This window comes from Nematolebias whitei, chromosome 22 (genome assembly GCF_014905685.2).
Source record: "Nematolebias whitei isolate Nwh7 chromosome 22, NemWhi1, whole genome shotgun sequence".
Classification (NCBI taxonomy): Eukaryota; Metazoa; Chordata; class Actinopteri; order Cyprinodontiformes; family Rivulidae; genus Nematolebias; species Nematolebias whitei.
This window is the reverse complement of record NC_056519.1, coordinates 18,859,670-18,878,453: the sequence shown is the minus strand read 5'-3', so window position 1 is coordinate 18,878,453 and position 18,784 is coordinate 18,859,670. Positions and strand designations below refer to the sequence as shown.

Below are 18,784 nucleotides of genomic sequence, written 5' to 3'. Positions count from 1 at the left end.
ACGACACTGAGGGGAGGGGAGACAACACACACACTTAGTCCCACCTTCTTCATCGCCTCTGTCAGAGAGGGAGCAGAGCTCAGGGAGGATGTCTTCATCAGAGGGGCACTCAGGACAGGACGAGAGCTTCCCAAGCTGTTGACACAAATACAAGAGAGACCAGAGCAGAAAGAGGATAAACCAGAGTGGAAGAGGCGACATCTGCCTGTTTGTTCTTCCTTAAAGAAGACAAAGAGCAACCTTAACCAGCTGCCTTTCTGGAGGAGAGACATCCAGTCTGCAAGTGCTGCCAGGACGCATCTCTGTGCTTCAGCTTCAGAAAAGACTGAAGACCATGAGCGGGGCGAAGAAAGGTGAGCTAGCCATCCGGGACAAAGCCATCCTGCACCAGCAGAGGCGTCTCAAACAGGCCACCCAGTTCACACACAAGGACTCCGCTGACCTCCTGCCCCTGGACGGACTCAAGAGACTCGGCACGTCCAAAGACTTGGTGAGTGGACCTGAGTGTTCACAGTTTAGCTTGCTGAAAGAAAATAATCATTTATATCAGGAGCACTGGTGCACTCAGATATTTAATTTATTTGGCTCATTTGACCAACGGTTCAACTGCTTTTTCTTTCAGATTATTTCTGATGGGTGCATTTGTAAGACAGGGGCAACCTTCTAAGGTTGCTATCATTTGTTTTTATTTCCTTGACCAACAGCATCTACAAGTAAAATGTGAACTCCAGTGTTCCAAATGTAAAGTCAGCGGTGTAAAATGTTGAGACAAAAAAGATTTACAAACCATTTTAACTCATTTGAAAACTAACCAAAAACAGTAGAAAGACATAAGATCCATTTTCTAAATTGTAAGAATAAAAAAATTATGTTTATATAATCCACCCCTAATTATTTATAAGTAGCTCTAGCAATATATCCGAAGAACAACTGATGAATGTTAATGAAACTCTTCAAAAGTAATTATCATATCTTCAGGCCTATAAGTGGCAGTTTTTTGCACAATTTACATGCCCTGTGACTTATACACTGAGGCGACATATGTCCCCCCCCCCCCACACAATATTTATAAACCAATTTTTGGCTGAGATATGACTGATTTCATTCATTCTGACACTACCATTTTCATCCGCTAGATGGCAGACTAGTAGTATGGCATGCCGTTGTGTCATCTAATAGGTTAAAGTGGCTATTAACGACACAATCAGCTTGCCATAAACTGCCACCTTCATCCAGCTCCAGGATCATGCCTGGAACAACCGTCAAATCAGCTTCATTTCACTACGCCGCCCCGGGAAAATGCAGCTAATTTGACCATTGAAGTGCATTTATTAAGTAAAAGTTCAACTGAGACACACCTTTAATATAACGTTGAACAAACAAATAATTGTTTTAGGTTCTTATCTTGTTAAATTTTGAAGAAATGTGCAGCGTTCCTCCTTCCTGATCTCCTCCCTCTGCACGCTCCCGGAGCACCGAGGCAGCGAATACTTTTGAAATGCAGCTGATTTTACCATTACAGTGCATTTATTAAGGAAAAGTTAAACCGAGGCACACCTTGACTATAAAGTCGGACAAAGAAATAATTGTTTTTAGTTGGTTATCTTGTTAAATTTAGAAGAAATGCCCAGCGAGTCGTCCCTCTGCTCGCTCCTGCTTCCGTGTATAGGCTTTTGAAATGCGGCTGATTTTACCGTCAAAGTGCATTTATTAAGGAAACGTTAAATTGAGACACACCTCTGCTGTAATTTCAAGCAAACAAATAATTGTTTTTAAATGTTAATCTTGTTAAATTCTTCTTAAAGTCCTCCCGTGCACGCTCCCGTGGCAGCCAGTTGATTTTTGGCAGAACACCGGCCCACATTTCCAGGTCGTCAGCGGTGACGCGTAACAAACGCGACGTGTTAGAGTTGACGCATAATAGATGCGACTTATACGGCTAAGCAACATATTTATGTATTTTTCCACTTTATTAGACATTTTTGGACTGATGCGACTTATACGGCAGAAAATACGGTATTGGATGTATATCTACAACTGATTACCGTTTGAAGTCAACCTAATTCAAGATGGCCACAGAAGCTAATCACTAGACAACATAAAATGCCTCAACATCGGTCATTTTTACAGATACTGAGCTAGTATTTGGTGAGATAGTAGCCAAAAGTTATTCCTGGCACATGCACATCTTGCAATACGGCACAATCTCTTGCATATCATTTTACAGTTTGACCAACAGTTTTAACTCCATTTCATGAGATGATGGCCTAAAGCTGAAAGATGGCGGGTGATATGCATCCAAATAGGTCCAGTTTAAAAATGTAACGTGTTTATTGGACTGAGACGGTTTAAAGCTTGACAGAATGTAAGAGCCCTGTTTGCTGTTATGTAAACTGTTGCCCCAAAGTGCAGCATCAGACAGAGTCATGAAAGATTCAGGGTCCTGCTCTCAAAGGAGGAAATGTCAGAGCTGGTTACGGTTCTCTGAGCAGCGGCTCTCTCACACAGAAACACTCTCTCATGGATGTTCTGGGACCAAACAGCTCTGAATGTAAGGATGAACAGTGGAAGCAGTTCTGCTCCTCTGCAGGGACTCCTTAATAATCCTATTTATTGCTCCATTAACACGAGTTCTGCTTTTAATGGCTGCATTCCCCTGAGCTCTTCAACAACTTCAACACATCTCTTTGAACTCTCTGCAAATATGACTTGGATGCATTTATTTCTAATTAGACATGCTCTAATTATTATATTAGAATATTATTACTTGTTCTAGAACACATTCCTCTCTATTCCTCTTTTATTTGATCAACATTTGTTCATTCTGATTAAATGATAGATTTTTTTTATTCCAATCCTCCGTTCTTTACAACATTCATTATTGCCTTTGGTGATGATGTAATTGCCTGTGTATGTGTGTTTGTCTGTTGTGTTTGCAAAATATTTCATGAATCACTGAACAGGTTTTAATGAAACGCTGAAAAAACACAGTATTTATTTTATTTTTTTATTAAACCTTTATTGTACCAGGAAAAAAATCCATTGAGATTATTAATCTCTTTTACAAGGATGTCCTTGGCATACAAGCTATTATAAATGCAACAACAGTTTTAATAACAGTAACCATAATATTTACAACAAAGCATCTGGTAATAAGACATAAAATAAAATGCAAGTTTAAAAAAAAAATCATAATTTAAGACACTTGAGCATTACAGGTGCAAGATGTGACTAAAACCTCTGACAGTTTTTGGACAGACCTCAACTTGAGCTTCATTCATTCAGTCAACCTTTATTTATACAGATTTATCACAACGAGTCTCGAAGACTCATTTACAAGTGAGACCTGTTCAGAAAAAGTAATGAAAGTGACAACATGTCAGGATTCGAAGGCAAAAAAAATATCCTAACAGACTCTCATACCTTGGCCGAGGAGAGATAGCCCGAAATTGAAAAAAACACCCTGCACATAAGCTCATAGTCACGCAGACATTCTGTAGGGGAGGGGAGATGACAAGGGTGGTGAACGTGTCCAAGGACACTCCAGAAGCGCTGTAGGATTTCTGATAAGAATGGTATAATCAGCCAGTTCCCTTTGGTGAGATCCGTAAACACTCTCGAGAGTACCGAGGTCAACCTAGGACAGCGCCAGAGAGAATCCAAGAGTCCTGAAATGATGACACAATGTTTATTCAGCCGGGTCCCTCTGATAGGTCCGCAGACTTTCTCGGTGGTTTGGAAGATTTGTAGAGAGAGACTCTGAAACAGTTTCACAGACTGGACAGAGCAAAAGCAAAGCGGAGAAGGGAGAGGAGGGGAAATGCGTCCGCCCTCAACAAGAGCAAGTGGTGAAGCTGCAGATCATTCCAAGACCATGGACCGAAATAGGACAATTGTATCTTTCCTGACTCTGTGTGCACAAAGGCAGCAACCAGCTACTGGCCCTGAGACTGTGTTTTCTGTAAAAAAAAAAGAACTTAGAGAATATGATGGTAATTTTCCTAAAATGGCTTTGCATATGAAAATATACCAATGCTTCATCCTTCATATACTGAGTGAAGTAAGTCCAGCAAGGGTATATAAAGGCCTAAACCTGAACCTATTATATATCTCAGAGCAAGTAAATAGGCTCCAGTTTAGCTAAGGTAGTGGGGGAGGCAACTCTTTATCAAATTACTAAACGTACATCTGCAACTGATTAATGTTCGGAGTCAACTTAATTCCAAGATGGTCATCACAACTCTTAGCTAAGGTCTGGAGTGGTAGTAGCTGAGAGTCATTCACGACACGTGAGTAAAGCACCACTTATTTGGCAACATTTTTAAAACTCACAACTCCCTTCTCATCACAGGATGCTCTTAGTTCTGATTATATGCATTTCTTCAAGGAGTGCTAGTCCTTAAATTAAGTGTATGCTCTCATTAACTCAAGGCAGCTATGCTAATACAGCTGCAGGCTTTCAATGTATTTGTCTCTGAGGGAGCACAGATAAGTTTAACACAACCCAAGAATGTATATGAAATAGGAAAGCTTTATTAGAATAAAGGAGATTAGTGTAAAAAAAACCCCACTTATTGTCAGCATGCAATTCAACGTTTCCGGCAGGAGCCTGAAATTCATATTATTATAAGAACTCTTTTTTTTCAGTCATGTGAAAATAATGACGTTTGTCGTTAATAAAAAATAAACAGTCTGTCACACAGATAAGGCGGCGGGGAGTTAATTTCAATGACTTCGGTTATACGTGACTTTCTATCAGATAAGCCTTGGAAAATCGCCAAAACAGATGAAACTGCTACTTCTCTGACGTGACTGCATGACCCCTCAGCAGAACGCTCATTCAGGTTCTGATTAGATGGACTGCAACTGAAAAGAAAGCTTGATGAGTTTCTGAAGTGGTTTGCAGGGCAACCTTCCACAAACATAATAATAATATAATAATAATATCAGCTGCCTGCAGCTGTTTGGACTGTTTGCGGGCATGTCATCTTTCAGTCTCTGTTCTTCCTTTAATCAAACCAACAGTTTTCTTTGTTCCAAACAAAAAACATAATTTGTTTCACTTTGTGTGATTGTTTCTGTTTTTTCCTTTGCTTGATAATGTAACAGGAGTGCTGCTGGAGGAAGCTTGCATGCAAAGATTACCGTATTTTTTGCAGTATAAATTACACCTTTTTGCATAATCTTGCAAGTCCTGCGACTTATACACCAAAGCGACTAATAACCCAATTGTTGGCTGAGTTCTGACAATTTCATTCATTCTGACATGGAAAATATTGAACACTACCATTTTCAGCCACTAGAGGGCCCTCAAGTTATATGGCAAGCCAAGTGTCTCATTAATAGGAAAAAGTGTCTATTAAGGAAATATTTGGCTTGCCATACCAGACACCTTCGTCTCACTCCGGAATTCCTGTCAAATCAGCTGCATTTCACTGCGCCGATCAGGCGAAATGCAGCTGATTTGACCATTAAAGCTCATTTATCAAAGAAAAGTTCAACTGAGACGCACCTTTACTATAATGCCGAGCAAACAAATAATTGTTTTTAAGTGTTAATCTTGTTAAAGTCTTGTTAAAGTACTCCCGTGCACGCTCCCACAGCCGCCATTTGGCAGCCAATCGATTTTTGGCACAACACCGGCCCACGTTTCCGGGTTGTCAACGGTGACGCGTAACAAATGCGATGCGTCAGCGGTGATGCATAACAGATGTGAATTATACGGCGAAGCGACTTATTTATGTTTATTTTTTCCAATTTATTAGACATATTTGGACTGATGAGACTTATACGGAATGCGACATGTATAGCGGAAAATACGGTAATTCACTATTGTAAGCCCCTCTCTCGTGATGTATCTTAGGTGAATTTATATATGCTGCGTTAAACATGTTTGCTGTTCCCCCTGCTTACATTGAACTTGAATCAGATAAATTTGAGCTTTACAAATCACTGAACTTCGTGATATTTTAACATCAAAATCTCTGACAAGAAAGGAGTGTTTGTTTTAAAAACACCCATTTTTTTTCCCTTCTGGATATTATAGATGATGCTCTGATGATAAACATAGCTATGACATAAATTTTAAATTGCTGTCGCATATTATCGCAGATTTTTTAAAATCTTTTGCTTTAACTTTATTTTTCTTCCAGTGAATTTTTGCCAGCTGAGTTGTCCTATCCATGTGTAGGTCAGCAGCAAAGCTATTATGTAAAACAGTTTGTTTTGCTGCTTTTTAGCCTGAGGGGCTCTTACTCTCAGCAGCAGCTGCAGCAACATCCCTGTTTTTTTTTCTTCCTGCAAAATCAGGAGAGCGGTGAGCATGAAAAGGGCAAAAACTGTAACACAAACGCAGTAGAGAGAAAGGAAAACTGTGGGCCAGGAAGGAGGTGCAGGGCATAAAGTATCATGTAAAAATACAGTTATTTTAATCCTTGTAACATCCTTTAACTTTATTCATGTTCCTTAGGGGGAAAAACAATCGACCACCTGATTCAACTGCTTAAAAATACTATTTTTTTAGGCTATGGGAGCATTTGAAAAAAATTATGATAAAATAAAATAAAAAAGTTGAAGGATTTTGTCTAACAAGGTTAAAATTCAGGTCCTCTGGACAGATTCTTCTTTAGGATTTTGGGATTTTTCAGAAAATACATGTTTATTGCACCAAAATAAATAAAGACAAAGCACAGACAAATGTAAATGTGTGACTGATTTTTCCCCAAAAGACGATACAAGAATTATAGCATGATTCTGGGCTGAAAAACATGTTCACAACACCTGAGCCCCGCACGATCCACATATTATGCAACTTTGTTTTCTACTGTACGTGCGACACAACGTTGTTCGAGCGTAAAGTGGAAACAAATGAAGAAATGGTAATGGTTATTTAATGCAGTAGGAATATGGTTACAGTCAAGAAAATACATCTTGTAATGGTTTTCAGGATGTCAGTTTGGACCATCTGGTTCTTCATAGCAAAAACAGCACCACATAACTGTCATTATATAACAAAAATGAAGCAAAAATGCAGAAGCTGTGCACAAAATCCCCAAACCACCACACAGTTCATTAGCTAACCTTTTGGCAGGAATAGCTTTGTTTCTATATGCTGTCATCATTTTTCCATTGTTGTGAAGAAACCAGTAATATCTTAAAATATATATTTGTTAGTACTTTTAGTGCCATATTTGACACTGTTGATCACAATATCTTGTTGGACAGGTTATAAAATTGGGTTGGCTTTACTGGTCCAGTTTTTTATTGGTTTAGATAGGGAGACATTTCTGTGTATCCAGTGGTGATTTTGATTTTGACAGTCAGTGTTATTTGTGGTGTACCTCAAGGCTCAATTCTTGGTCCAGCATTTTTCAAATTGTATATGCTTCTTTTTGCATATGCCATTCAGAAACAATATGGTAACTAATTATCAATGGGGAACCCTCAGGACCTTCAATACCTTCAGAGAAGGCATAAGAATTGAGCACATGAAATATTACATGTAAAATTTTATTCAATTAAATTTTATTTTAAATATTTTTAATGAAGGTTTTTGCTATTTTTTTATTTTCTGTACACCTATTCATGAAAACATAGTTATCCAATCAGAATATATACAGTATTTTTCCGACTATAAGGCACATTTAAAATCCCTTAATTTAATCAAAAATCCACAGTGAGCCTTACAATCCAGTGCACCTTATGTATTAATCCTGGTTGTACTTACTGACCTCAAACCAATTTTATATGGTACAACTGAACAATGTTGAGAGTTATTGTGAATGAGTTGAAAATAGTTTGACTTATCTGACCATTTTATTTTGCTAAAAGCACCTTATAATCCGGTGCGCCTTATAGTCCGAAAAATACGGTATTTTAAATTTGCGTCTCCAGGCAGAAACATGTTTGAAGGAGCTTTCTCATTGGTTAGGATTTTCTGTCTTGAGTGGAGGCTTTAGTTTGATGAGAAACTGTCCAGGATGAGTTTGATTAGTAACTGACAGGAAAAACTGACCATTCACAATGCTGATTTAGAGTGGATGGGACCACTCTTTATCTTGAGGGACCACTGTTATGAGAAGGCCTTACCGTAACAGCCTTAGACCTCTTCTCCATGGTTTCAACACGCTTCAGTTCAGTTCAACACCACAACAGTTGAGTGTTTCCGTTGCTGGTTCTTGCTTGGTTCATGGTACCTCCACATATGTGGTTCCAAGCATAGCACTCTAAGCAGACAATTTGGACATCAGCAGACAGCAACGTTCATCTGCCTGGTCGGTTGAGCAGAATATGAGCCACAAACATCCCGTCTACTTTGCTGTCTTTGCTATGATGATCCAGCCCACACAGTGGGAAACCCAGTTACAACGAAGACACACCCACAACCGAGAAGAGCCGAATAGAAATGAAACAATTAGAGTGGAACTTCACAATGAAGAATAGAGTTTGGCTGTTTGTGTTCAGAGCAGTCTAGGTGGAGCTGCACATGAACGATGTGGCTAGCTTGTTAGCGTCACCTATTCAAAGGTGATCTTTTGCAGAGTACAAGATTTTATTGCAAACAGGAAGACCAACTCCAGCGATGGAACTGAGAGAAAATAAAACGTGGTGAAAAATGTTTTGAAGCAGACCTTTATCAGTGCTACTTATGGATTTATTATATATTTTTTTCTACTAATCTTTTTATCGATACTCAGCTGGCTGAAAACCTTTATTTGGGAACGTTGTGAACTTAATCACATTAATGGACTGATTGATCAACTTGCTTTGAGTTAAAGCTCTTCAGCATCGCTTATTCAAGATGTTAATGAAGAGCTCAGTGCCATATGTGTAGAACAAATTCTTCATACGCTCCTGAGTCGTGATAAAATGCAACAGGAATTTCCTGACTTGCTGAGAAAGACTATTAAAAAATGAAATCAAATCAAAAACAGACACCTGCCCCACTTGATGAGTGCAGTTAATGCAGTCAGAGCCAAACACACAGTTTGGGCCATGCATCCCAACTGCAGAAAGTTCACGTTTTTAAATCTTTAAATAAATATCTTAAGCCATCAAATACATAAATGCTTTCCATGCATAACAGTCATGTCTTCACCTGGACAAAGTTACAACAGAGTCTGAGTTTTAACAACAAAGTCCATGCTCAATAATCCAGGTATACAATCCAACAATTTTCAGTCAGGTCATCTGGACACTTTCATTTTTTTTTGCTGAAACGTTTCACCTTCGATCCGGAAGGCTTCATCAGTCAAGAGAACACACAACACAAAACTGATTCTTCCCCCAACAGCTTACTCCAAAGTGGAACAAACCAGTAATGTTGGTGCTAAGATGGTCTCTTTGGCACACCCCCTCCATTGCCAGACCTCTTCCTTGTTGAGTCTGAGTTTTAGTGAGTCATGGAAGACATTGCTGCAGTTGTCTCAAACACATTTCAACAGCTCAGTGTAGAAGACATATTCCAAACTCACTTTAGTATTTGCTTTTCGAAGTGGTGCTCACATGGAGATACTTGTTTTACAAAATGACAAAACTGAAAGCTGATTCAAAGGACAATTTGAGGGGACTTTTAAGCAAAGTGAGGTTAAACTGTATGCACTAAATGCAAACGTCTTTTTTGAATCCACTTATCTCTGTGAAAAAAAAATAGCGGTCTCGCTGAGAGACACCTCACAGACGGCCTAAGATTGGCCGAGTCAAATTACAAAGGACTGAAAGGCACTGTTTTGTCACCATCATCACACTGACTTGAGCAAAAGCTTTGTGTTCTGGCGCTGTAAAAAAACGCGCAAGAGTTGCATTTTATTTTATTAAAGCTGAAAAGGCTGTCAAAATACACAACTTTTAATTGTTTTTAATTTAAACTTATTGCATTTAAAACATCAAAAGTTTACTGGATAATGTAATACATTAATAAAACTGCTGTTTCCTGAGTTCCCCCCCCTGCAGTTCAGCTGTCTGTTTGCTCGTGGGCAAAACAAATGGATGAGCGAGTCTGAACGTTTTCTGTGTGTGTGTGTGTGTGAATTAGTCTCCAGTTATGTCTGAAGATAATCCGAAGCTACAGATCTGGGCTTGGATGTAGACCTGTCATCGTTTAAAAAGACTAAACCAGAATGAAGCAGCGCCAGTTTGACAGTGCAACCAGTTTTTGTGTATTTGATCTGCGTTCATGCATAACATCTGACTCTGGATCAGGTATTAAAATGGCCATACATTTTATATTCTCTTCAAGAGATAGCTTCAAATATAAACAGTGTCGCATCCCCATAGTTTGCATCGTCCTCCACACAAACATCCTGTGTTAAATCGGTTCACATACAGCCTTTGTAATTAGCTTCAGGACAATTAGGAGGCTTGAACCTGTCTCACTCCATTTCATCAGGGCTGTAGATGGGCGGCAACACTCGCTCAGCTGCTCCCTTGGTGCAGTGTAGAAAGGCAAGAGACTAAAAATACCCAACAAAACCAAACACAAACAAAAAAGCACACACGCAACAACACCAACAACACCCAAAAGAAAGCAAAAAAAGCAAAAGACAGACATGTTTGTTGAGCAAAATTCTACATCTTCAGATGTAATTTTTAAACAGTATAACCAGGAAGTGGTTAGGGCTGTCAGCTCATGTCAAGGTCGCAGGTTCAACACATGGCTGCTGCCTTTGGACCATGCATGTGTGTATTCTCTGGGTACTCTACTTTTTCTTACTTAAAGAGAATTTACACAACTTAATTGCGAACGCTTAAAGCACAGGACAACTAGATGTTACGTTGGAGTAATTCATTCAATCCTGATAAAAACAGCCTGATAACATGAAAAAGTATAGCGCGAAACCTTCAAGTTTGTCCCATGTTGTCACAATGCATTTTGTGTGATTACTGCCATGGAGTGTGTGATGTGTGCCATAAATCAATGTAATTCTGACACACCAGGTCATGGTGCTGGCTGCAGCTTTGCAAACATATTTATTGCTATTTGCGCTACGAAACCATGCTCTGTCGTTTGAAAAAGCAATGGAATGACAAAAAATGATAAATTAGCATAAATGACTGGCAAATGTGCGCGGAACATGTCAATAATGCATCTTTGTAATTAGTGCAACAAACTTGTTCTGACAAAACGCTGGTGAAGATTCTCAGTCTTCCAGGACATGGTAAATCCAAAAAAAGTTAAAAACACAACTGAACTTTATTTGTAACTGAAGACGTTTCTCATCCAAGGAGCTTTCTCAAGTCAATGAAACAAGGAGTGTGGGATTCAAGTTATAAAGCTGTGGTGTTCTGTAAGCTTGCATAATAGAGATTGACACATGCATATTGACCTCTCACTCCTCACAAGAGAGGGTCGTTGTTCTGACAAACAAAAGTGAAACGTCTGTCTTTATTCTGCAAGTGACAAGAACCAGTTTTTAGGATTCGAACTAGACCACAGACAACAGGAATAGTTAAGGTTTTTATTACTAAGCAGCTGCTGGTGGAGGTCAAAGTCCCAAGACCGGGCCAATCTGGAAAGACAGAAAAGTTAATGAGCAGGACTTCACTGACAGTGATCTGACAGATATTCAGACAGGCACCAACCTTCACTGACAGGTGAGGGAGGGGCTCCTAGAGGGAGTTGGAGGGGATGACGTCACCGATGGTGAAGACGGGTCGGTTTTGAGACAGAGCAAAGCAGTGCATGGTTTTTAGGGAGATCCAAGAGGCAGGTCCAGAGAAACAGGCGATGGTCGTACACAGCTGATCAGAAGTCTGGGGCCAAATCCAAAACATAATCCTTGAAACGAGGTCATGGTAGAAAAAGCAGGATTCAATACCGAAGGCAGAGCAGATAATCCAAACCACATAAGGAGTGAGGAAGGTGAGGAATCCGTGAGACAGGTGTGAGGTCCGAACCAGGAAGACCAACAAGGCTGTGGAATGAACGCTGAACATCTACTGACCAATAATCTGGCACTGAATGGTTGTGAACGGGGATCTTAAACACTGGGGAAAACAGGTGAGCGGTATTCCTTAGAGAACTTTACTAATTGGCTTTTATGTATGCGAATGTTTCTGTAAAGTGCCCTGAGACAACTTTGTTGTGATTTGGCGCTATATAAATAAACTGAATTGAATTGAATATGAGAGCTGATTGCAGTGACGAGGCAGAGTGGACCATTTGTAAGGGGAAACAATGTCCTTTCTCCTCTCTCCCCCTGGGTTGTTTGCTCGGAAGGAACACACGCAGAATTTAACAACATTTTATTTTTACAGACTTCAAAATGCGTGAACAAGAGAGAATTGTATATATTACCTGACATTAAGGGGCTCCCGTATAATTCAATTCTGCTCTGTTCCCACATTCATAGACTCTCTTTATCCACCCTGTGACACTTCCTGTTTTCAATTTCTATCCAATCAAACACCTTACAGACTCTCTGAAGTCCATGTCCAATCAATCAGGCACACATTATCTGTAATCTCTTTCCACTGAGTACGCGACACATTATAAGCACCAACCTACATCATCTCTCAAAGACTGTGAAAGTCGAATATTTCCTTGGTAACTTATTACATTAGCAAGTCTTAGATTGCTCTACGGTCGTTCTGACCTATTAAGCTGCTCTTTAACTCATGATTAATTATTTTATAATCCCCACACATACTCAAACGATGTAAAATATAATTTAACTTCATAGTTAATCTTATTTAACTGAACAAGAACTTTTGAGGCTGATGCTTTGTTTTCTCATTAAAGGCCTTATAAGGAACTATTTTCCTGTTGACAGCAGAAAGTGTCATGGTTGATTTTAAAGTTAGCAGTCACTAAAAATATATTATTTATCAGCTTATGGCCTAGTTTATACATCTGACAGATATTCTAGTCATCTTTATATGATCTATTTTCCATAATTCATAATTAAACATTATATTCACCAAACCATATTATGTTATTATCCACAATTTATCATCAGATGTTATTTTATTCCTAACAACGTGGTGCAGGGTGACAGGAGCAGATGTGAACACTGACAGGAGCTGAGAGATTAACAAAATGTGAAGGCAGGGACTATGACAGAAGAGGCAGAAAACGTGACAGCAAGTGGTAAAATTAAGACCTGAAAAGTAAAAAAAAAACCAAAAGGTAATGAGGACACAGGCAACACAGCCCCCATGATCATAGGGATACTTTAACTCCTTCACATGTTGTGGCAATAATTCAGCAAAACGAAGCACAAAACCTTTTGCACTTGCATCTTGCATGGTTCTGACTCACGTTAACCTTTAAGCTTATAGTTCCTTGAAAGCAGAGGGGTAGTAAGCATACACACTCATTAAGCACCCATGATGCCCCTGTCACTTTTAATAAAATCACCAGATAACACAAATGCACCACACACATAAAAGCACAAGCAATGAGTATTGGTCAATCCAATGAGTGATGTCAAACAAACCCTGTTTATGATAATAAGCAGCATAACTGCATTAATAAAAGGAGAATTGGTCCTGGCCTTGTCAAGTAAAACATTTGAGAACCTTAACCACACTTTGTTAGCATATTTTAGTGATTGTATGTATATATCTTTGAGCATGTATTTAAAACTTTGCTAATACTGTACTGAATATAATATATAATATGAATGGTAATGAAAATCACCCCAAGGAGTGCAAAGATTTTTTTCACAATTCCATGGAGGATGCAAGCCCATAATAAAGAAACAGCGCAGGTTTATTGTGGCGGAAGAAAATATATGTGCAGAAGGAATAAATTGGGAATGGAGGGACAGGCGTTCAGCACATGTGAAGCTGCTAGAGCCTTCTGGCTGTGGCGACAGGAAGTCAGCTGCTGGAGACGTCCATCAGAATAAGAAAAAGGGCATTAGAAAGCTCATGTTGCCAGCTGGACGGGACAGATGAGTCTGGTGTTGTCAGATAATTAGTCCACATGGCAATTAGCCTCTAATCTGACTCACAGAGGCAGAAATACAGCGGAAAGGAACTGTGCTAAAAAGACAATGAAGAAAAAAGAGAAAGATCACTGGTCTCACATGTTAACAATCTCTGACCTGCGAGCAGGACTCAGCAGGAGACTGGTTTGGAGAAGTCACCACAGGACTCCTTATTGCCTTCCTGCACGTGGGTTCAACAATTTATGCAGAACATGATATGCAGGTCTTAATACTCAATTCCAATTTTTTTGCTTAGATCCAATTTTTAGTACGGTTGCTCATATTATAATTTATATGCGACTTTCATCAGACTCCAGTGAGAACAGCCCGTGGCCCTGAAGTGACCCGCATGCACAGAAGAAGATGTGACGTCATACACAGCAGGCTGTGTTTACAGAAATTTATATTCATCAATGCTGAAGTAGTTGTGCAATCCAAATTGATAAAATTAATATCCAACTTGATTGTTTTGTTCAGTGTTCATAAGTTTACAATTGATCTTGCCTCTTGCCAGCTCCTCCGGTACAGAATTGCACTTCTGGAACTGGAGTGGCATACTGAAGGTAGAAATAAACTAAAGTATCAATCCCATCATGTTAACACTGACACAGTACACATACTATTAATATCATATGTTGGTGCTCTCAGTCATCCAGTACATGGCAAAGTAAAAAATAACAAAAGATGAAGCAACTGGAATAATGTTCTGTTGCTGAATACGTGCAGAGTTCTAAGATTTAAATTGAACAAGGTTGGCATCATCATTATCAATACATGGACTGATCTGCATACCCCGACCTCACTGAATTAAAAGTCAGATGCAACATTACCTTTCAGATTGTGGCTGCTTGGAAAACATCTGATAATTACCTGGATTGAATAAAAAAAACACATTTGTGAAGGACTTGATCTTGGTCTACAAGGTTGAGAAGGACTTGTACCGATTGGCAAGACAGAGGGATCAGGCTGGAAAGGATTTGCAGCAGGTTAGGTTTGTTAAAGATAGGAATAGTAATGTTCTAACAAGTGAGGAGAGTGTGACGGGAAGATGGAAGGAGTACTTTGAGGAGCTAATGAATGAAGAAAATGAAAGAGAATGAAATAGAAACTGTGGACCAGGAAGTAGGAAAGATTAGTGAGGGTGAAGTCCAGAAAGCTCTGAAAAGAATGAAGAAGGGAAAGGCAGTAGGACCTGATGACATACCAGTGGAGGTTTGGAAATATCTTGGAGAGATTGCAGTGAGGTTTTTGACCCAAATATTCAATGGTATATTTGAGGGTGAGAAAATGCCTGAGGAATAGAGAAGTGTGCTGGTGCCCATTTTTAAGAACAAGGGCGATGTATAGAGTTGTAGCAACTACAGGGGAATTAAGTTGATGAGCCACACGATGAAGATCTGGGAAAGAGTTATGGAAGCAAGACTTAAACGAGAGGTGACTATCTGTGAGCAGCAGTATGGTTTCATGCCAAGAAAGAGCACCACAGATGCCATCTTTGCTTTGAGGACGTTGATGGAGAAGTACAGAGATGGTCAGAAAGAACTCCATTGTGTCTTTGTGGATTTAGAAAAAGCATATGACAGAGTGCCGAGGGAGGAGGTGTGGTATTGCATGAGGAAATCTGGAGTGGCAGAGAAGTATGTTAGACTGGTACAGGACATGTATGAGGACAGCAGGACAGTGGTGAGATGTGCTGTAGGAGTGACGGATAGCTTCAAGGTGGAGGTGGGAGTGCATCAAGGAACGGCTCTGAGCTGCTTCTTGTTTGCTCTGGTGATGGACCGACTAACAGATGAGGTCAGGCAAGAATCCCCATGGACTATGATGTTTGCAGATGACATTGTGATCTGTGGTGAGAACAGGGAACAAGTGGAAGAGAACTTGGAGAGGTGAAGGTATACACTTGAAAGAAGAGGAATGAAAGTCAGCCGTAATAAGACAGAGTACGTGTGTGTGAATGAGAGGGAGGCCGGTGGAACAGTGCGGCTACAAGGAGCAGAGGTCACAAAGGTGCAGAACTTCAAGTACTTGGGGTCCACTGTCCAGGAAAATGGGGAGTGTGGTAAAAAGGTGAAAAAGAGAGTCCAGGCAGGATGGAGTGGATGGAAAAAAGTTTCAGGAGTGATATGTGACAAAAGGGTGTCAGCAAAGGTCAAAGGAAAAGTTTACAAGACAGTGGAGAGACCAGCTATGTTGTATGGTCTGGAGACAGATACATTGACAAAAAGACAGGAGAAAGAACTGGAAGTGGCAGAAATGAAGATGTTGAGGTTCTCCTTAGGAGTGACAAGGATGGATAAAATTAGGAATGAGATCATCAGAGGTACAGCACAGGTTGAACAACTGGGAGATAAAGTTAGAAAAGCCAGACTGAGATGGTTTGGACACGTCCAGAGGAGGGACAGTGGGTATATTGATAGAAGGATGTTAGAAATGCAGCTGCCAGGAGAAAGCCAAAGAGGAGATATATGGACGCAGTTAGAGAGGACATGGAGGTAGTTGGAGAGAGGACAGAGTGAGATGGAGGAGGATGACTCACTGTGGAGACCCCTGAAGAGGGCAAAGCCGAAAGAAGAAGAAGAAGAAGAAGATGTGTTATATTCAGATTGTCGAACAAAATCTGGTTTGAGCCACATATGGTAAAAAAATTAACAAATTAGTAAAATTAGTGGTTCAGAGGTTAGAGAAGGTGGGCCTGTGATCGGAAGCTCACCAGTTAAACTTCCTGTACCGACATCAAAATGTGGGTGGGAAAGGTGAAGCACCCAGACCTGCTTCCACCCTCATTTGCCCCACTCTGGACCCTTGAGCAAGGCCCTTAACCCCCACCATCTGCTCCCCCAGGCACATATATGGCAGCTCTCTACTCCATACAGAGGGCTGTGGTAGCTCGGTGGTCTGTGGTTGTGTCAGGAACGTAATCCGGAGTAAAAACAATTGCCAAGTCTTTGTGCGAGTTACTTTGTAGTTCACTATGAAGAAGGGAGCAGCTGAAAGAAAAATAATCAGATCTAATAAACTCACACAGAATAACTGGAGTTTTCATACTATTTCACCTCTACTACTGAAAGTTACAGTATGCTTTGTACGTCAGTGTATTTTTTGTAACTTCAAGGTGAAATGTGTCTATATAAATTTGAAGGTTAGAAATGGGATGATATCCAGGTTTAATGTATTCCACAATGTTAGAAAGTCATGGAGTCAAAACCACAACGTTTTCCCATCATATTGTGTCTACAGTTTAAATGTCAAACAAGATAACAGAGATGGCACATATTTTTTAATTTCCCCTATCTGTTATCAGACCTGTTGTTCCGAGCAGGCCTTCAGGTGTGTACAGTAGCTGAGGGGGAATCCCCAAGACTTTTATGGTTCGTCAATAAAGAAGGCTGCTTGGTTGTCTACCTAGAGGGGTGTGATATACAAAGTAGACACAGATATTCTATGACATTATTTGTTTTCCAAAATTTGATGCTGATATTAATAAATAATCGATAATAAATGCTGAAATTAAAGTGTCAGTTTCATTGACAAACAAAGTCAACATATGACTGACAAAAAAATTGGCAATTTAGTTGACAGAAAACAATCATAATGTTAAAGCATAAAATTGTCTTTGAAGACCTAATCCAGAAGAAGTGAATCCTGCTGCGCTCCTGAACCCGACTCTTTTTGTTTTAATTTGTTATTAGGCTATTATTATTATTGCATCTGACCATTATGGGTGCATTGTAAGCTATAAACATTAATAACATTAACATTAATGTCTGAATTGAACCTTTCTAAGGAGCGGTTTATTACTGCCACTGCAGCAAAAGTTTTAAAAGCTTTTTCAACCCTTCACAATAAGAGTCTCAAACACACAAAGCATTAATATAATTTTCTTTTGTGGTCATGTATTTGTTTTACTGGGAAAACAAACAATGGAAGCTTTTTCATTAGCTTTAGGTGTGTTGATACAGTTTTTTGATGCTACAACTCGCTGTTTGAATTTGAGACTTTCATTGTAAAGGATTGAAGTAATACATGATTTAAATTAAAATAATAGCCGTCTCTGTCTATCACATATTTTGCAATAAGGAAACATGATGGAATGATTCAGTACAACATCTTTCCACAAAAAAATGAACAATTAATATTTTAAGTAACTTCGGCTGCTTTAACACTGAAAGTATTTACTGTCAAATAAAAAAGCATTTCCAGATTTATCTGTCATGGGACATTACTGCCTGCTGTTTTCAGCACATTTACCACATTAAGAAAAAAACATGATTGATGCATTTACATATCATCAGTCTGCAGTGCTAACAGCTTGTCAATTAAAGAAGGTGAGAAGTGCTCTGATGCGTCGCTAAAGAGGAAAATTTGTCACACCTGAGAGGCTGTGGAAATACCTCTCCACAGCTTGCAGAAAATGTGTTATGTATGATTGGAGTCTGTGCAGAGCAGTTCACAAAAAGCTAACCCTGAAAATTATTTGTGAAGGTTAAAATCCTTTTAAAGTAATTGAATTGGGTTATTCGCCACACACTGGAAAATATAAAACACAAAAAATGTTGCAATGAACTCAATGAGGAGTCCTCTGCCTGATAGGCATTAATCTAATGTTATTTTTAATACTTACTGTGAGCTTTAACTTAAATATAGACAAAACCATTATTATTAATTTGATGAAATCTGTCCAAAAAGAAATGCTAACAAATGTATCTCTTATCATTGTGCAAAAATCAACTGTCACAAATTCCTGAAGAAAAACAGCTGGTGATGCAAATACTCCACCTGGAGATATTAACGCAGCTCAGAGAACAAAAGGTTTAGATAAAATGTCAGTAGTTTTATATATATATATATAT

At 39.3% G+C, this 18,784-nt stretch overlaps 1 protein-coding gene across 1 annotated transcript in view; it reads left to right on the top strand.

Annotated features, from left to right (window-relative positions):
* The window catches only part of nrip2 (nuclear receptor interacting protein 2), a 52,976-nt gene continuing 34,192 nt past the window's right edge, over positions 1-18,784 (top strand). Inside the window, exon 1 of the mRNA XM_037695687.1 lies at positions 1-490. Coding sequence (XP_037551615.1) covers positions 335-490 — 156 coding nt within the window. The 5' untranslated portion in view covers positions 1-334. The remainder of the gene's footprint in view (positions 491-18,784) is intronic.